This window comes from Macrosteles quadrilineatus, unplaced genomic scaffold (assembly GCF_028750875.1).
Source record: "Macrosteles quadrilineatus isolate MER2022 unplaced genomic scaffold, UCM_ALF_1.0 Scaffold_4__1_contigs__length_99947679, whole genome shotgun sequence".
Lineage (NCBI taxonomy): Eukaryota > Metazoa > Arthropoda > Insecta > Hemiptera > Cicadellidae > Macrosteles > Macrosteles quadrilineatus.
In genome coordinates, this window is record NW_026542597.1 from 79,955,188 (window position 1) to 79,976,748 (window position 21,561).

Genomic DNA, 21,561 nt, shown 5'->3' on the forward strand with positions numbered 1-21,561 from the left:
CCGCAGCAAACCTGCAGACTGTGAATTTCTATTTGCCTGACTGGATTTACACTAAAATGTCTCATAAACAAGCAAACTACAACAGTTTACTTATTCCCCTTAAGAATAACATAAGAATTTTTAATTTACAGATTTTTGGAATTTTCTCCGTTTAACCATTAGGCGCATAACAATGCTTCAATGTACTAAATTATTTGGTTTTTTTTAAGCTCTAAAAATTTGTTTAAAAAAAAATTGCTAAATTTTGAAACACGTTAAGGATTTTGTTTATTCATTGAGGCGATAAGAAAATAAAATGTTGATTTTGCAGATGTGTTCAGAAGCAAACCGAGGCACCAAGTAAAATAATAATTTAATAACACTGATTATAAAATATTCACCAATAGAGCCATCGTCGTGTGACAATGAGAACCTTGTCCGTTTCTCCTGACTGTCCGTGTGATCAACATCAGTAATGAGGACATCACATTCTCCTGAAGTCAGATCTCCTGCCAACACCTGTGATAAAAAAATCAAATGGTTTGTATTATAATCATCACAAGGTATGGTTCAGTTTTCGGTTGTCATTTTTTTCTACTCAGAAAAAAAATCGAAACCGAGATTTTTTTATAAATATAGATTTAGGTTATCATTTAATTTCGGTGAGTTTGCGGGAGATGATAATCAAGTCTGAATGAGAGAGGAAGACTTAAAAGATTCATCGATTTATGTATATTGTCTCTATTTCCATGGGATACGATCATGTCTTTTTGATCGCGGAGGACGTTCAAGATATTGCCGCAATCGTGACATACGATGATAATGTCTTCCCAATCACAGAGGATGTCAAGATTTTGCAGCATTCACGGAATAAGCTCTCAATAATTTAGCTGCGATTGCAGGATACGATTATGTAAACTTATGATTGGTAAACTCGGTGGTGTTATAAAAATTACATAATAATATTCACTACAAATATTCAATGTTAAAAAATACTATGAAGTAGAGCCTAGGCCTATTTGATTTGAACCCAAAAACAATATACACACCAATAATATCCTCAATTAATGTTTATGCTAATCAATTGATTTGATCAAGAAGTATGAATGTTTCATTACAGTAAATTAGGGCAAGTACATTGTACTGAAGAATTTTACAGCTGAAATTATCTTTGAACTTAAGCTGAAGAAGTCAAATGATACATTGTACCCTGCAAGTTGCAGTCTTTACATCCGGCATGAGGCCAGGTAATTGGTTATCTCTAGATTTAAGAAATCTAATAACTGTATTAAACACGTTACCTTCTGCTCAGACAGCAATCCCACAATAGGTTCAGAGTTGATATCAAACGGCAACACAAGAACTGGCTTAGTAGATCGCTCTTCATCCTCAAGATGTTCATTTTCATTCAAACTTATGCTGTTGCGGGCTTTTGTACCTAAAACATTTTTTTCAATCTAAATCAATGATTTAAACTAATTTTTTAGTCTAAGAATGAATAGAAGAATAGAAAAAGTATATTTCCGATCTTTGGTTGGAATTACAACTTGGGATTTCCTCGGAAGAGGCTTGTTCCCACTGTCAGCCATTATGCTGCAATCACGATAATCATGATGTCTCTACAATCGGGGGAGGTGGTCATCAACAACTTTTAGATGGGGATGGAATGTGTATTAGATAGCGACCTGCGCGCTAATGCTAACCAATGGTAGAGGAGGTCGCTATCTAAGCGGCCGAACTATAGTTGTCAACAGTCAACGATTAAACCTTCATGGTTTGTTACCTTTGCTACTGGAAGGCTGCCTCTTGACTGTCTTGGTGTGTCCGTTAGCAGTCTGGGGCGGCAATGGGGAAATCAGACTCAGCAACTCCTTCTGGTGGGCTTTGTTGGAACTGCTAGACTGGTCATTGGCTACTGTTTGGAAGAAGGATATCTAGAGGACAGAAGAAAAAGTGAAATTGACATGTGTATAATTATATTATATTTATAAATGCTTATCAATACCAACAAAATTGAAACACTACAAAGCAGTCATACTTCCACAAATAACATCCAAGTGAAACTATATTTAAAACAACCAACACTGTAGCAATAGATAAAATACTGAAAATAGAAAGAAGAATCATCCAGAACATGCATAAACAAAAAATATCAAAAAGATGGAGTTTGGAGACTGACCTCAAATAAAACTGTATAAGGAAATAGAGCCATTGACAAGAATAATTAAAAAGAAAAGAATTTCATTCATTGGACATCTTTTAAGACAACCGGAAAATAGAATAAGCAAAAAAATAATTGACAAGTTGTGGAATAGCAAGAGTGACTTTAGGTGGATTACAGAGATTAAGGAGGACATGAGAAGGTTGAAAATATCATTAGAAGATTTGGAAAAAGAGTCAGAGGCGCTTGCAGTAGGCCTACTCAAAGACAAAAATATCATCCTGCCAATAGGAGCAAACAATCAGAGACAAGGAAGAGTGGTTTCGGAAGAAGAAAGAAAACAACGGTCGGAAAGAATGATGAAGTATTGGGCGGACAAGAAGAGACAGAATTTAAAAAGAACCTGACCATTATATCGACTTAAGTGGTCGAATGCTGGCCATAAAATAATAATAATTATTATTATATTTACTCTAAATAAATAACTAAACCAAAAAAAGGAAAATGTTACCATATTTTGAATAATGACTTGAGTGACTTTTAAAACTTAACAATATGGTAAACATTCTGTAAATAGACGAGTTTACTAGTTCATTCCCAGATGATTGGTCATTTTCTATTTTTTCAAATTAATTTCACTACCAATTAATACCTACTGTAGCAATTGTACAATGTGAGATAGAGAAACTTATTCCGTAGAAATGTAAGGCTTTTAGTTTACGTGGCCACGTGAGTAAACATGCTGTCAGTGAGTGTCAGTTAAAACTTTTGTTGTTTTTATTTTATTGTGTTTCGTATATTTAACAATAAGTGACTTACAAGATTCTTCAACTCTGCCTCAGTCAGCAACGCAGCGTTGCGAGTGAGTCCTTGAACTTTGACATCACCCACTGACGGGTCCTCACTTAGGTTGTTACCCTCTAACATGGCGTCCAACATGGAAGATACACTGTCCTGAAAAAATTCATACTTTGTCAACACCAAGGATATTAAATAATTGACATAAAATACCTCATACCTTGTAAATCATTAATTTTTCAATTTCACAAACAAAGAACAAAGAGTAAAAAGCAGCTAAATGTTTCTTTAGACTCAAAAGAATCCATACTCTAGGCAAAGAATACCACCCTACCACAATAACTCTGCCCAATACGCCTAAAAACATTCGGTGCAAAAAACTCCAATCAAAGCCTTCTTGAGTGTTGAGAAAATGAAAAGTGCCTATCCAGAATTCAATTTTGCAACATTCATTACAATTTTGTAAATAGCTTTGACGAGTGCCAGTTTTCTGGAGTTTTCAACAAATGAAACGCTGTTTCATACAAATTCCTAAGTAAGATGAGACTTAGATGTAAATTGATGTAGAAAGTACAAGGTAGGGATATATGGAGTGAGAAATGTAAAAAAAAAAGGTTGCATGTATAATATAATCGCTTACTACAGATTAAACAACATCGACAGCTTACAGATTTTAAACTATCGTGTTGAAATTTGAGCAAAACCCAGAAACAACCACAAGTCATTCTGTACGCTTACATTTGACCCCAAACACTAACCTTGTCGAATTGCGAGTACAAATCTTCGACTTTTGGATCGACTCCTTCGTATCTGCGCATGGCTAACATCTGCAGTATTTGAGCTACCTGGATGAGGTTGAACCTAGCGATGTAGCTGATAGGAGCGTCTGTGATGCCGTAGGGCTCAGGGTTGACGATCGCCGGGCAGATGAAGTGTGTCAACACCAAGTCCGTCGTGATTGCAAACACCTGAAACATATTTAGTATTTTAGGAACTACAATATATATATATATATATATATTTTAATAATAGATGTATGTGAAATAATGTTTAAGATAACTACACTGCATTTCTTGTATTAAAGCTAAACTAAACATTCCAAGTCAATTTTAGATATTTTTCAGCCATTTTAGGTTTTATCATACATGATAACTCACTCATTAGCAAGGATGGAGTCTAGTAACCTGTTAGGTATGTTTTTAAGATTCAGCGAAGAGTGCTTTTTAAACATAGGATTTCTTTTCGGGTTACTAGATTGTTTCTAGTGAATTTCCCAATGACGTAGTACCTAATACCATAAATATTAAACAATATGCACCACTTTTAGTTCTAACGGCTATGATGATCTTAGGCCGCTATTAGCCAAGAGCAACCGGTGGCGCAACTAGTAAAGACACCGGTATCCAACGTTTAGAGGGGTATGGACTCAAATGGTGCTTATTAGCCGCAGGGAGATTTGTTGCGCCACCGAAAGTGGTCCGTGAAATTGCCAGGAGTGATTTTACCCGGCAACCGGTGCCGCCACTATTTTAGTAGCCAGGCAGTCGAGGGGCATTGCAGTATACCATTAGCCGTGGGCAATCGGTGTCGCAACTGACTGTTTGTGCGCATGTGCTAATAACCTAAAAACGAAGCCTGTCACACAGTCTCCATTGTGGTTCGAGTCAAGTGAGATCGGTCTCACCTGTTATATTGCTGTTCTGCTACCTTTTATATTGCTGTTCTGCTCATACCAGTGACTTCATTACATTTACATTTACATTTACATTTACATTTACATTTGTTGTCATGAGAGCCGAAGCCCCCTGACTGCTTACCCGGTACCTATCCTTCAGGACATACCCGGGCCCCATGATGTAGGCCGAAGCTTACGCATCAACCTTTAGCACATCATGGGCGGATGACTTAAGGTCATCAGGCTCGCCGGCTGCCGAAGCAGACCCTTCGGAAAGAGGGTTGCCCCTCAATCCTAACCAGGGATTCCGGCTGCTTGTTTAAGCGTCACTCCACCTGGGTTCCACTAGGTCGGAACCTAGAGGTCCATAGTAGAGCGCCCCGACGCATTTAGTGCAAGCAACACTCGGGACCTATCTAATCCCTGACAGGCAGAACCCGCCATCAATAGCCAGGAGGAAGGGGACCATCAGCACGCTGACGGGGGGAACCCCAACCTCCCATTTACACCGCTGCCCGATCGAGGCCTGACCCATTGCTGGGAACCAGAGATATCCAGAGCGATAGATCCCCAGATACCCCTGGCGGGCTCGGACCCAGCACCCGATCTACTTCGTTTGCCCGTCAGACCCAACATCACTGCCAGGCCATCAGGGTTTCCCAAAAGGAGGCAGGTATAGAAGTGGGACCCACCCGGATGAACCTATCCACCAGAGGTGGCGACACCCTTGACTCAATTGAGGTTCCGGGAAGAACCCCCCACACTCAAGATAACCATACCGTCCGTGCTCATTAACACCGTGTTAGTGACTTCATTAACAGTTTATTCTTTCCTTTTTTAATTATTGCCATTTTTAGTTGTCTTAAGTTTTAATAAACAATTTCGAATGCCAACAATGACGTGCCAATTGTTGAGGCAGTAGAATATGAAATCTGAACTCCAAAACCGGGAACTAAAGAAAAGAAAGAAGCTGCTGCAAGCAAGAGGAGAAATTGAAGAGACTTACACAATTATAGAAACTAAAGTAAACATTGAGGACCATTGTTTTTTTCAATAGGAGACAAAAAAGGAGCTCTGAACTGCTCAAAACCATGTTTGACATTAGAGTGCTTTGACGGTTTGAGAGAGCTATGAGTTGCGCCACTAGTTTAGCCTACAGGTTTCAAAATGCTGTGGGACACCAGTGTAGCCACTAGTGTCTTCACTAGTTGCACCACCAGTCGGTCACTTATAGCGGTCTTATGAGTTAAGGTCAGCTACAGAAAATAAAAAATTAACATATTAGCATATTGGCCTATGCATATTTTTTTTATCTTTTTGTAAGGCTTCTTCAGTGCTAAAGTGCACAAATTTGACTATTCTAAAAAAACCATAAATAATTCTTTGATAAACATATTAGGCATACTATCCATGGGAAAATTAGTATCAATGAACACACCTCTTTTTCTTGTATGATGTTTGACTTCTTGAGAAGGCAGAATATCTGTCGTACAAGCCACGACACACTAGTAGGGAAGCAATGTAGATTTTCCTGCAGACTGACTATGAAGCGTTTTGTGATCGTCACCAAAGACTGAATCGTCCAGTTTCTATAGCTTTGTAAATTTATCTTGTATTCTTGAGTTCCTTCTTTTCCAAATTTCTTCAATCTCTCGCTCGGGGGGAACCTGGAAAAGGAGATTAATTAGAATGAGAAAATTAGGGAACTAATTCAGTTTTGTATGAGTATTAAATATGCAAATTTGCTTATTTATACATTCCCTGGATGGCAGGTAGGGTTGGCTACATTATATATGGGCTGTCTGTAAAATTTAGGTCTCCATTGATTTCCCATCATGGCCAAGTGAGCTAATTCAAATACGAGATCAACAGTGTTTCTTACTTCATTCATTTTTACTCTAGATGGTTCCCAATGAGACAATTAGTCTTATTATAGTCTTTAAAACCATTGTGAAAGAAAATGTACGCTCCTACCAAGTTTAAATCATATTCGATTTCTCTAGGAAAGGGGCAAATCCCCATTGATCACTAATGTCAGTTAAAATGTGTGTATGGAAAAAAGTGTTTCAACGTAGAAAATGAGCATTAGTAACTTGGGGGGGGGGGTTTGTAGAAGCCCATACATATTTTCTCAAGCAGGTGGGTTTCATCACTTTCCATCCAACCAGTCATTAAATTGGAATGATCAATATTTGCTTGTTGAACGACACGCTTCACACTTCCAGGGCTAACTGTAGTCCTCGATAGTCTAGGCGATTAGTTTGATAATCTCTCTCATTCAGCCAAATCGCAATCCACATGGAAAACTCCCGCAATCGTTTCACAGCATCAAACAAGACCGATGAACAACAGCAGTATGAATGAAAAAGTGGAAAACAAATTCAAATTTTTTATGACTTTTTGAAGGAGAACTTCATCAACCCCTGGCGCAAATTTCTACGTCCAAACACTTAACACTATTCACATCCGTCAACTGGTGATTGACTTCAATTGTGGATGAAGATTGTGACTACCAAAATCGAATCACTAAATGCAATCCGTACTTGGCGAAAGGGTTATTTTCTTTCACAACGTTTTAATACTTTTAAGAGACCAATTGTGCCATTAGGATGGAAATGGGCTACACCAGTAGTGGACCAGTGGATAAGCAAGGAAAATGAAAATGGTCACAAATCAAATCAAATCTTTTTATTGTCTTTCAGCTCTACAAAAGCAATTGACATTGTCAAATAGCATCTTATCATTAAAGCATTAAACATAGTCATAATAAATAACAGGAAGCTTGATCTTAAATAAATTATTTAAAAACTTATATCTAAAACCTCCAAGGACAAGAACTTATCTACAGAGTAAAAACATTTTAATTTTAACCATGAATCAAGGACTGTTTTGAATTTTTTTATTGGAATCGTTACTGCAGAAGGGGGCAATTTATTAAAAAATTGTATACTAAGATATTTGTAGCTATTGTGTGTAATTGTAAGTCTTGTAATTGGTAAGTTGAGATGATGGCTATTTCTTGTGTAATGTTTATGTATGTCAGATCGGATGCTATACTGGTCTATATTCTCTTTTACGTATAATAAGCAATTTAAAATGTATAAAGATGGAAGGGTTAGGATATTTAGGGCCTTAAAATCTGCTTTGTTGTTGTTTGTTTGTCACAGATCTGAACCAGCTCTCTTAGCTACGATGGGAGCTCGTGGAGACCTTAATTTACGGACAGCTTTCGTACAAAGAAAACCTTTTTATTGCAGCCACATACTGAAACAAGTTTGAGTTTGAAAAAATAATTTGTGGAACTATACTATAGTGCAAGGACTGAGGGTAAAAAAAAAAAAAAAAATACCCCCGCCGCAGCAAACCTGCAGACTAAGTGAATTTCCACTTGTCTGATTACATTTTTTACTAAAATATTTCCATAAATAAGACATATTTATTCCCAATTTAAATAGCATTAGATTTAACGAGTGCTTAGGTTTGCTGCTACGGGGAAAGTAAAGTTTTTTTTTTTTACCAAACGTCAGTAGTATAGTATGAAATAAATAAATTTGCCAAATTTTATCAACATATATCCATAAACAAGAGTAAACTACAACAGTTGACTTATTCTCCATAAGAATAACGTGGGAATTTTAAACTTACACTTTTTTGAATTTTCTCTGTAACCATTAGGCATACAACAATGCTTCAATATACTAAATTATTTATTTTTTTAAGCTCTACAAAATGGTTGGGAAAGATATTCCAAAATTTTATGTTATTAGAGTCAAAAATGAGAAAAACCCATTTTTACCCCATAGAACCCCCCATAAACCCCCGTTCCCATGGTCTGATCATGCTGGTTTGCGAACTTGTTCAAATAAATGTAGGTTTACACGTTTGTAAAAAATTTCATCAAAATCGGATCATTTTTGTTCGAGTTATCGTGCTAACGGACATATATATATTTATATATGAATTTGAACGAATGATGTTTTTGGCCTCTAGGGACCTCAAAATGAAAAAGTAAATCGGTCCCGGGTCCAGGTCTTACCATGAGACCTACGGTAATAGCTTATTCCCTATATGGGAAATTCGCTAAAACAACAAAAAAACAGAAAACTATCTTACCTGATAGCTGCTTTGTCTGGATCAATGTCTAGAAACTGTTCATCCTCCATCAGCAGTTGCATGATAGGTGAGTGAAGAGCTGCAGTCAAGAACAGCTTGGCCGAGAACAGACCCTCGTGGAACGCTGAATACAGCCTTGCAAATGTACAAGAGCCATGACGCAGCAATCTGTATCAACAACCCATGTATTTAGATTATTTTAGTTTAAATGGACTTTTCCTTCTTTTTCTTGACTTTGGGAATTTTCCTCAAATTTAAACAACTATCCTTTATGACCTTTAAGAGCACGGGGATTTTAATAAATATCTTAAATGGTTTGTATTTCCTCTTTAAGTCACTTATTAAATTATATAAGATTTAAGTATAATGTTTAGATTAACTATTATTTGTACTCGACTATCATATTTACAGTAGGCCTATATCAGAAACTTTATATTTAGACTCTTAACATTTTATGGTTATTTAGCTTCTACGAGAGATAATCAATCACATAGGCCTACTCACCAAAACACTCAGAATAGTGTTTACATTGGTGATGAGATATTTAGTAAAATTGATTTTTAACTGCCTAATTACTATTTGGACTCCAGTATTAACTACTATATTTTCTACTACAGAAAGTAATATTATTTCAATGATTTCAATTTCATACCATTTTACAGTTACCTGTATTGCAAATTAACTACAGACTTATGCAATTACAGCAATTAGTATAATTGCTCCATTTTGGTACCTAACCACAATGTAGCCATCATAGTAGGCCTACTTTTTACACAATAAAAACAACAAAACATCTAACTTTAAAATAAAATCCCAATAAGTACACTGTACCTTCTCGGGTCATCTGAAGGAACCAGCTGAAGCTCAGTAAGATTTTTCAAGAGACGAAGGACGATTACTTTGTCTTCTGGAAGGAGACAACTTCCGAACAGTCCTGACACAAGGGAGTTGATTATCTGCCCCATAGTCTCCGGCAAGAGTCTCTCTCCGGCCACCAGGGACGAGGCGAGCAGGTCGGGGGAAGATCGTAGACACTTCAAAAACTCTCCATACAAAGCTGTCTCCTAGACATAAAAAAAAATAAATAGTAAATTGTTGTTTTAGTCACAAATCAATCATTAAAATAAATATATAGGATGGAGAGGACACAGCTAACTCACCTGATGAAAGGTTGCAGACGAGTCAAAGAACACATAAAACACACACATAATAATACTTGATATTTCGCCTCTTTCAGAGGCTTCTTCAGAAGTAGGCCTAGATGGCAGTTGCAAGAACAACAGTTAAAAAAAAGTCGTTCTTGTAACTGCCATCTAGGCCTACTCCTGAAATCGAAATATCAAGTAGCCTATTATTATGTGTGTGTTTTATGTGTTCTTTGACTCGTCTGCAACCTTTCATCAGGTGAGTTAGCTGTGTCCTCTCCATCCTATATATTTATTTAATCCAAGCTAAATGCTTTTTCCTAAAAACATAACTTTAAATCAATCATTTAGCATTAATGAAATAAAACTTTGTTCCAGCACACTAACCATTGGTTTTTGATACTTAAAGTAGACATCCCATCAAAATAGGATCTAAATAAATTTTAAAACACACAAACAGTTGAATGAGCCACTCTTAAAGTGTGCAACGATCTGCAATTCAATTTTCTCCAACAATTTTAGCGAATTTCCCTTATAGGGAATAAGCTATTACCGTAGTAGGGCCTACTCATAGTAAGACCTGGACGCGGGACTGATTTTTTTTTTTTTAAGGTCCCTAGAGGCCAAAAACACCATCCATTCAAATTCATATATATATATATATGTGTGTGTCCGTTAGCATGATAACTCGAGCAAAAATGATCCGATTTTGATGAAATTTGGTATAAACGTGTAAACCTACATTTATTCGAACGAGTTCGCGAACCAGCATGATCGGACTATGGGAACGGGGGTTTTATGGGGTAAAAATGGGATTTTCCCATTTTTGACCCAAAAAACATAAAATTTAGCAATTTCTTACCAAACCATTTTGTAGAGCTTAAAAAACAAATAATTTAGTATATTGAAGCGTTATTATGCGCCTAATGGTTACAGAGAAAATTCCAAAAAAATTTTAATTTAAAATTTCCATGTTATTCTTATGGAGAACAAATAAACTGTTGTAGTTTGCTTGTTTATGAACATATTTTGATTAAATTTGGAAAATGTTTTTATTTCTTACTAACTATTAACATTAAAAAAAAAATTGTTTTACCCTCCCTGATGCAGCAAACCTAAGTACTTGTTAAACTAATTCTATTTAAATAAGGAATAAATGTTATATTTTTTAATAGACATTTTAGTGTAAATCCAATCAGGAAAATGGAAATTCGCTTAGTCTGCAGGTTTGCTGCGGTGGGGGTATTTCTTATTGAGATAGTTAGCGACACAAAAAATGCTAAATAGTAATAATTTGTAGTCTCTATTTGGGCAAAGTTCGGCATATTCAACCAAAACAAGGAACTAAAATCAGCTTTCTCTGTCGGTGACTCAGTTCAACTACGTTCATTTTATTTTAAAACTGAAGAATTACATGGGAAAGGGATATAAATTTCTAACAATAATCAAAGGTATAAGTTGACATAATAAGTAAGGAACCGATATGAAGGTCTAGATTATTCATTTAACCATAGATAAATCATACTCCCTTAGTAGATTTGTCATCCCTATGGAACAGCTGAAGCCAATTTTATTGTTAGTTCTGTACGTCCAACTGTAGAGGTTATGTTTTGTGTACAATTTGTTTCTTGTTATTTCAGTCATTTAAAACCTCATTTAACCAAATAAAACGATGTAATCATAAACAATAACTGGTCTCCTAGTTATATAACCAAATAGTAAAGCACAAATCATGAAAATAACCCTAAAATAACAGAAACAAAATGTTGTCTACCCCAGCGATCAGTGTGGACGTACATGAACTAGACACGAAAAACAAGCTTCAAAATTTACAATGGGATGAGAAGTCTACTTGTGTTGCTTAGTCTATGATTTAACTTTGACTAACTGTCACTAACAGAAATTTAAAGGAATTTAATCACTTCACTGAGATAATGACAAGTTAGCAAGCTATCAACAACCCACAACTACAAGCATTTAAATGCATAACATTTGTTATACCTCTCACAAGCTTGTCAGTTATCAAAAATACCAAATATACAGTAGGGTGAAAAATATCACAAATATTTCCCGGTTATGCTGGCCAAAAATCAAGTTTTTCCTGCTAGTGGTTTCTGTTCCAAAACATTTATCATATCTTTGACCATATTCACAAAAATGCAATCTTTCCAATGCATTTTAAAAGATCTGCTACTGCTTCATCAATGACACAGGCCTGCTAGCATTTGATTGCTTAAATATTGAATACGATTCTGAGCACTTTTGAGACAAAAAGTAAAAAAAAAAATACATTTAAATATGGGAAAACTGTGACAATTATAAACACACCTGAAATCCCAATATTTTGTGAGCGTCGACAAACTGTGCAGATTCGAGGGCGTGAGCGCGCTGACAACACATGGCTGGCGAGCAGTCCGGCCGAGACAGGACAAGTCGGTTGAGGTTGACACGTTGTTGGAACACAACCCACGCCAGCTGCGCGAGCCGCGACGATGTCAACACAACCTTGGAAAAGAACAAGTCATAAGCATACCGTACTGCAAACACTTTTTTTACAATTACAAATTTAACAAAGTAAGAGTAGTGACATAATGAAAAGGTATGTGGTCTTATCTGCTCTCTGACCTTCATGAGCCAACATGGTTTACTTAAATTAAATAATCGACTAAAGACTATGCCGGTACATGGTATTAATTACGATCGATTAACATATGTGCAGTTGAATAACTTAAAGAACATAAATTATACCTTCTCAGACGTATTAACACTTCAATGCTAAATAAAGTGAATACAAATTATTGAGTTTAACTTTTGCATATTAATTACCTTTTCATTGAGCTCTTGCAGGTGTAGTTGTTCAGACAAGATGAAAAGACGTTCTTGCCTCAACCTTCCAGCAAGCTCAATCAAATCCGCTAACATCAGGGTGTTATCCATATTGCTAAAACGAAGCAAATGCCAAAGTTAAACCCTGTACCATTAACAAAGAAAATATTCATCATATAACTTAGGCCTGTCACTCAATCCTTTCATCTTCAACATAAGTTATACTACTTCCTGTTTCTTTGGTACTTTGGTATTTTACGAAGGCCACCTTTAAATAGCACACTGCGGCAATTATGTTAGGTTGGGTTATCATAAATAGAAAGATCATACTAGGTCTACTTTAATTGACTTATTGTCCATATTTGACATGATTACAATTAGCGGCCATTGAGTTCTGCCTTCCAGAAGGCAGCGATGTCGGCGAGGATTGAGTTGAATGCGTCGCCGCCGCTAGCTGCCAAATCAGATACAGGCGGTGACAGTTAATGCAAGATCTCCGGTCAACGACCTCACCTTGGCCTATTTGGCGAGCGAAAGTATGACTCATCTGATATTGTTTGATTCATAATGAAACGAGGAAAGTCCTACAAACATATTTAAGATAACCCAGCCTAACATAACCGCCGCAGTGCGCTGTATAAGGGTGGCCTCCGGATAATACCAAAGTACCAATTTTTTCTGTAGTAGCAGTCTGAATAGTGTTAATTGAGATTCCTATTTAGTTTGTTTTAACATTATGTACAACTATATCACAAGCTTTAAGCAGCCAAGTGTGAAGTCATTCGTAAAGAAGGGCAAATGATTGACATTGTTTCATTACTTTTTGGAGGTCAATAACTTATAGCATGTTATTGTTACGATCCAAAATTAACTGAAAGGGATAAAAATTAATGACTGCATAGATTACAGTAACTAGGCCTAATGCTAGTTAGGCCTTTAAGAGCCATATCCCATGAGCTAGGGTAGTTATTCCTAGGCTAGTACAGTATCTAGCTATCCTATTTATTACTACTAGCTGTATAAGTTAATAAGTCTACATGTCAAAGGGAAATCCTAAAAACTGCAATGTAAAGTCACAGCCCCTAGTTTATTTGTTTAGATTATGTTTCTACTTCATTGAATCACTAAACTAGGGAACAGTTCCGCAGAGAACCTGAGATATATCATTGGTTTTGTTTATTTTATAGCCTATATAACGATTGCGATTTGGTTTGATAATATCGCTCCTACAAATTTTTCCCCGTTGTAAACATTAAATTATTACCTATCTGTTTAACTTAAGTTTTTATTGCTGTTTACTGTATAGTAAATGTAAACTTTGAATAAAGTAACTGGTCTATACATTTTTATTGATGTTTCATAGATGAACCAAACTAACTTATCAATATTAGGCCTAAATCAAAAACAATAAATAAAAACGCTATTTACCCCCAAATAACTTAACATAGGCATACAACAGCATCTATCCTCCTCTAACACAAGGTTGGTGTGTGGCTTTGTCATGCCTATTGGAATTAGGCCTAACAGAAAAATAACAAAGGGGTAAACATAAACATTGCCTGGATACTCTTCATTATAAATTAATACAACGCTGTTTTGGTTTAACGGGACACTGGTGTTACCACTTTTAAGTTATCTCGCCAAGGCCTTGTATTAGAGGAGGCTATGCCTTTGGTGATTGACTTGCCTACTGTGAAAACTGCATTTTTACCAAGGCCTATTGAAGAGGGTAAGTTATTACCTTTAACCCTTAGAGTGCCAGGCGAGAAATAAAAGTAACGCTCAAAAAATGCCGATGATTTTTCCCGAAGGTCGCGCTAAAAATGCCGAGCGCGATCTGGCGATTTTTAGGTTAAAATTTCGTAAAAATCGAATTTTCAATATTTCGACCAACGAAAATCGATGTATTGCATCTAGTAACTTTCGACTCAATGTTAATATATGGGTTAAAAGAATCCGAGTATCCATTCGGTTGTTATGACAACTGTTCGATCATTACGAAACGTCCGGTCAGCCGGACGTTGGCTCTTTTGGCTCGTTCTAAAAACGTCCGGTCGGCCGGACGTCGGCACTTTTGGCTCGTTTTAAAAACGTCCGGTTCCCCGGACGTTGGCACTCAAAGGGTTAAGCGAGATAACCGTCTTTACACAAATATACAGTCGAATACAAAATCCTTTGTGGACACTTTCATATCAATTAAACTGCATTACGGCAACTCAAGTTTAATAGCCTAGTGTTCATTGCAATAACTTAAGTAACTTAAGCCTAGTAAAACACTGGGAGCTGAATAACTTGGAAGATAGGATTACAATTGAGCCTATAACTTAAACTTAGGTCATTTTAACCCTACTCTCATGTCTGTTGTTCTTTTTTGAATATTTACAAGTAACTTAAGATTAGGTACGGTACTTTTTAAAACAAAATGGTGCATGCGTCCAAATATAAGTTACTTTTAGGATAGGCCAGCCTTTTTTATTTATAGAAGGGTTAAGGTAACTTTAAACGTTGATATCTGACTTCACCGAACATAAAAGTAACTTATCAATTCGTTCGGCTGCACTTTACTTTAGGTCCTACACTCATTCGAATGAAAATGTCGATCGATATATTGATTAATCAATTATTTCATTTGAATGAATGTAGGACCTAAAGTAAAGTGCAGCCGTTCGTTCAATAAGCTAAACTTAATTTTAACAAAACAAATTTCTGTTGATTAGGCCTACCCTTATTAACTTATGACGATTGGGTCAGATTTCAAAGCCTTGTCGACTTAACCTAGCCGAGGATTTTAACCAGACATTTGCTTGCAACTCGGGTAGAATCTTCGGTTCAAAAACTGAGTTACAATTCCCTGACCTATCCCAACAACAAAAACACTCATGTTGTTTAGGTAAGACTACCGTAAAACCTGACACATCTTGATTTGAGAAGATAGGCTATGTTCAGCCAACTACTTAAAACATAAGTATTTTAGGTCTCTAAGGTAAATGATAAACTTAGATAAATAAAGTAGAGAAAGACATTGTTTCTGTTTCCTTACCTTGATTAACTTATCACTCGTGTTGTGTTTTATTTATAAGTAAATATGAGTACATACTAGCCCATTCACAGAAGATTACTCAAAACACCTTTGTTCAGAATACTTAAGAAACCCAAGACACACTCTGTTGGCTATTAAATTGACAGATAAAGGGGCGTTTATTCAGAAACAAAATCCACCATTCCACCTACATTACGGAGTACTGGACCAGGATGACATCTCTACTGCGATTCTGCCGATTCTGGATCTGGATTCTGAGATCGCGAACTCGAAAACCCAAGTAGACTGACTTGACTAGAATAGAAAAGCAATTTTGACAACAGGATATAGCCACTAACACATTATAATGGCACCTCTGACTTCTTAATAGTAATATTGTAGTTAAAGGTGGCCGTGGTAATATTGCCCAAAGAGTAATGTCTCAAAAGTCAGACATGGTTACATTGTGTAAAATGCAAAACTACCCTTCTAAAATAGCTATTATCATTGTTTATGGGTCAAAATACAGATCTAAAATGTATAACATTATTATTATATTTATTCTGTCACTGTCATTGACTTTGAATAGTGCATGTAGATTTCTCGCCCTTTTGTAAAATCTGAGGCATAGATTAAACCTACTCATTTCAAAGTCAACGTCTGAAGCCAGATTAGGTATGTGATTCATTTTGGTGACGTTTGGCTGCACTGATCGACTGATGTTGGCTTTTTCTTATTTTAGAGTCATTTTGCAACTAATTTTGTTGTAATTCCAGAAGACAAGTAATAATAGCCTACAAATCTATTGCTTAGGTGAATTGAAATAGTTTTAAAATAACAGGAAACATATAGCAAACGACAAATTAATTAAAATCCCGTAATTTTGACATTTTCTGATTTCTAGAGTGTGTGTCTGTAGCACCAGTGTAGGTATATATGATGCATACATTTTACAGGGGTTTCCTTTTTCTCACGAATAGCTTATGGGATGACATAGCCTTTTTAATTTGTTAAACTGTGATTGTTAGTTTTTAATTTTTTTCTTCATACTGTAGTTTTACAGGCCATGGATGTAGCCAGGGTGGTGCTTGAAGGTGCTCCAATTACCCTCCGAAATTGTCATAAAATTAAGTAACATTTTCCGCTATGGTCCGTAATGATTTACTGTACTTCCCACTTGAAATGTTGAGCGACCCTCTACCCCTAAGGGAAAGTATTTTAAAATCAACCATCATAATTGTAGCCCCTCTCATTTCCAGAAAAGTTTGCCGCAAACAAAATTTCAAATATCTCAAAAATAGTTAAAAAGCTAGGAGGTGTGCTAGTTACTTTTCAGCTTCAGCCAGATTGGACCTAGCTGTTTATAATGAAGAAGGATCAAGTCCCTTTATTTGTTTGGTAAAATATTGAGCCATATTTATCACAAAATGTCATATTATGACAAATTTCGTAATAACAATGCGAATCTTTAACATTTGCCTTTGACTATTAATAAAACAAAGTACTTTCAACGCTTGATAATAAATGGTTGACATTCACTACAATGGTCAGCACAACTTATTTATTCATGTATAATCTTAAGAAAAAAATATTTTTATTTCGCTTCAGTGTCTATACACGAGTTCTTTATATGAGCCAAAGTCATAAAAACCATGCATAATCTCTATTAGTTCCGTAAACATAAGGGAGTATGTTTTATCTATGGTATAACTTCGACTTCTTCCATTTTGTCAAAATAAGAACAGTTGTCATTATGGACTATTAGGTTCTCGTTTGTTTTGAAGAGGTTTAAATTATAGTTCAAATACATATTTACAAATAGCAATCCAAAAGTATATACCGGTACGTAACGTATTTAGAAGATAGTCCCCCATGAACCATTCTCGTACCATTATTGGTTACTTAAGTAGACTTCCCGATCTATATGGACCAGATGTAGCCATTTTTTAAAGAACGTAGTTGGGGTAGTTGTGTGAGTCAGTCACAAAATGTGCTAGTGTCTAAAGTTCTGTTTTATACCTTATTTTTGGTTGCTGCCCAGGTTGATGGGTCATAACAGTTGTTGTAACAATTAATTGTGTGATTGTGCGTCCATCAGAACACATCTTAAACGTTTTAGAGAATTTCCCTTATAAATAGGGAATAAGCGATTACCGTGGGTCTCATGGTAATACCTAGACGCGGGACTGATTTACATTTTCGTTTTGAGGTCCCAAGAGGCCAAAACACCCTCCGTTCAAATTCATATTTAATTATTTATTTATATATGTACTGTATATATAGTTTGTGTGTCCGTTCGCGCGATTACTCGAGCAGAAATGATCCGATTTTGATGAAATTTGGTTAAAACGTGTAAACCTAGGTTTATTTGAACGAGTTCACGAACCAGCATGATCGGACTATGGGAACGGGGGCTTATGGGGATTTTTATGGTGTAAAAATTCAAATTTCACAATTTCTTTCCAGACCATTTTGTAGAGCTTAAAAAAATAAATAATTTTGTATATTGAAGCGTTTTGTTGTATGCCTAACGCTTACGGAGATAATTGAAAAAAATTAAAATTCACATGTTATTCTTATGGAGAATAAATAAATTGTTGTAGTTTGCAAATTTTGCAGTTTTTTTTATTTCATACTAAGCTATCAACATTTTAATAAAAAAAAACACTCCTCAAAACATTCCCTGTAGCAGCAAAACTAGGTACTCATTAAAATTAATGTTATTTAAACAGGAAATAAATCTGACAATTTTCAGGTAATATTTTAGAAGAAATCCAGCTAGGTAAATGCAAATTCCCTTAGTCTGCAGGTTTGCTGTGGCAAGGATATTTTTTATTGGGAAAGTTAAATGAAAATCGACAAAAGTCATATGACCTATACATCTTTTCCAATTTCCAATTTTGTTGTATATTCAACAAATTGGAGTAGATTTTTTTTATTTTAATGTCTTATGTAATTAATTGATTTATCTTAAACCTTTTTCTTAATAGAAAGAGCTTGCGCATGAACAACATACCTGTGACGTCAATATCACGGAGATACGAGAATTTTATAATAACTGTTTGTATCTAACCACCTGGCTTGTGACTTAAAATGGTCACAGAGATACAAATAAAAAGCTAGAATAGTTGACACAGTCGCTCTTCCCAAATAGTAATTGATTTTACATGTGAGGATAAACCGGTATCCTAACAATCGTTTTACTAGCTACGGTTGCGTGTACAAATTTGAATTATTCGTAAAAAAAGTATTCCAAAATGCATTAAAATCCAGCTTGCAGCTTGCTATAATCAAAATTCTCCTGAAGGCAGTAAAGATTTTATGTTTATCTTCTTATCAACTAAAAAACGTTTGCAAAACTTAAGACAGCTAGGCTGATCATACAAATTGACCGAAATACACGTGGCTGGTACCAAATGAAAGATATTTGCCTGTAGATGTGCAGGATCCCTTTAAAAATTAAAATAGGCTCAAAAATAAGCACGAAAAATGAATTTGAAATTTAAAAAAATTAACATGGGTCTTATGGGGTTGCCATGCTGGTGACAAAATAACAACCAAATATAAACAGAAAATCAAAGCAATTGGAAGAAATTCCAATCACATGTTTTATTTACAGCGTGGGGTGAAAATAGAGAAGTTTGCACAACACATACTTTTGGTCGAGTTTTCGACCACGGGGTAAGCTCTCGTTACTTATTTAATACGCAAGCAGGTTTTTTGTGACAATTTCTCCTCCGAAACTACTGAGCCGATTAACATGTTTTTGGTGTCATTGGAAAGAGAGTAACGTGAAGTTGTGCAGGAAACTTTCTTTTTATGGAAATAATTAGAGAGTGAGGCCCTTTAAAATGGGGCCTTGGGCCCTTTAAAGTTTCATATTTATCCATAAGATTAACATGGGAAACAAAATTCGTTATGAAACTCCAGCTGTTGTCAGAAATTAAAAGTGAGAAGAAGAACGTATGTTAATTGTAAACAGTCAATAAGTTTGCTAATTTAACAGTTTGCTACAAACCTTTACTGACCTTGGTTGAAATTAAATATTTACTATTTGAATTTGGGTTGGCGTAAATATTACAATGAAAAAAGTGAGAGAGCCTGGATAATTTATTTGATATACTAAAAAGAAAACTGAATTAACACTGTGCTGCATTTCTTAGTAATCATTGAAAGAGGCGATTTGCAGACTATGGAAACATAGGAAAGTCATAGAACACCACCAAGGAGAAGAAATAGAAATAATGTTTTTTTTTTAGAATTTATAATCGTTATTATGGACAACCTAATGCAGTTATAGTAAGGCTATTTGTGGAAAACACTAAAAAACTAGATTAGCTTTTGAAAAATGATAAGATTTTTACAAGAAATGTTGATTATATCAATCTGTTTTGTACATCTTGAGTATTTCCATAATCTTTGAGTCGAATCTTTTAAAGTAATCAAATCATAAATTATGTCTGTTATTCGGTTTAAAATAACGCCTGTAATACTTCTAGCAAATTCTCGAATTCGAGCAACAGGGACACTAATTCTTTTTGTCTATGCGAGTATGTATTCTATTAACTAGTGCTATCTCCCTAGTCTCTACTTTAAATAACATTGACCAAAACATTCATAACAAAAATAAATACGAGGCAGGGGGAGGAAATATTTCATCTAGAAAATTGTTTTGCTAACAATAATGTTGGTATTAAAATGGTCTATATTTGTGGCCGTTGGCGGTCAATGCACAGTAGAAATAAAGGAGTGTTGCAATAGAGCTAAAGAACGTGTTGATACAAAGAGTCCAAGATCGGATCATCTGATTAGCTCTGAATGAAGTCCTTCATTTGCCGACATTGATAACAAGAGTGATAACAAGTTCCTATGAACCCAGCCTTGGTCGCTGCTCTCAATCGGAGCTTTGACTTGAGTTGCATACCATGAATAATTCAATATATGTTTGAATAAAATAGATTTTAAGTTTATGTTCGAATCTAACGATTCTTACACATGTACCTACCTGAATTTGACAATAATGTTAATTTTGGATGACTTTATAAAAGTCGACTCAAAGATTATGGAAATACTCACGATGTACACAACAGTTGGAAATAATCAAAATCTTTTGTAAATATCTTATCTTTTTTCAAAAAGATGATCTTGTTTTTTTAGTGTTTTCTACAAATTTTTCCCTCTCGTAGCCGCAATAGGTTGTCTATGATAACTATTATAAATGAAAAAAAAAACGTTATTTCTATTTCTTCTACTTGGTTGTGTTCTATGACTTTTTCTATGTTTCCATTGTTTGCAAATCGGTTATTTCAATGATTGCTCAAGAAATGTAGAACAGTGTTAATTCAGTTTTATTTTTAGCCTAAATCAAATTGTCCAGGATTTCTCGCTCTTTTCCATTTTAATAATTACACCAACCCAAGTTTTGTCTACAGATGCAATATTCCAACGAATATCACCTATGTACAATCTCCAAGAAGTGGTAAAAAAGACAGAAACCAACCCATACAATAGATATAAGTTAACTCCAAAATAAATAATTTTAAGAGTTACTGTGATGTTAGGATTTTCCACTTATTACACAACATTGCAAAACATGACACGATGCAGAAGAAAATCCATTTTAAAATCAGAAAACCCCATTGCAAATACTGTACTTCATTTTGACAAATTCAATAAATCACAATTTAAATTTACAGCTGTTTCATTAAAAAGTAGTGTAGAATTATGGTGGCTCATCTACAGACTAATGGAGACCCCTACCGAGTTTCTTCGCCCAGCCGTTCTCTCAAATTAGCTGTCACAAAGAAAAACAGTTTCAAATTAATATATAGATAGTAGTCTTGTA

The 21,561-nt window shown here is 35.4% G+C and overlaps 1 protein-coding gene across 1 annotated transcript in view; it reads right to left on the reverse strand.

Moving 5' to 3' along the window:
• The window catches only part of LOC128992584 (receptor-mediated endocytosis protein 6 homolog), a 37,278-nt gene extending 21,367 nt beyond the window's left edge, over positions 1-15,911 (reverse strand). The window contains exons 1-11 of the mRNA XM_054416232.1: positions 15,738-15,911; positions 12,698-12,812; positions 12,200-12,376; positions 9,558-9,790; positions 8,727-8,894; positions 6,052-6,280; positions 3,697-3,906; positions 2,960-3,094; positions 1,763-1,913; positions 1,281-1,417; positions 381-498 (exon numbers count right to left, since the gene is read on the reverse strand). Coding sequence (XP_054272207.1) covers positions 381-498; positions 1,281-1,417; positions 1,763-1,913; positions 2,960-3,094; positions 3,697-3,906; positions 6,052-6,280; positions 8,727-8,894; positions 9,558-9,790; positions 12,200-12,376; positions 12,698-12,808 — 1,669 coding nt within the window. The 5' untranslated portion in view covers positions 12,809-12,812; positions 15,738-15,911. The remainder of the gene's footprint in view (positions 1-380; positions 499-1,280; positions 1,418-1,762; positions 1,914-2,959; positions 3,095-3,696; positions 3,907-6,051; positions 6,281-8,726; positions 8,895-9,557; positions 9,791-12,199; positions 12,377-12,697; positions 12,813-15,737) is intronic.
• Positions 15,912-21,561: the final 5,650 nt, after the last annotated feature.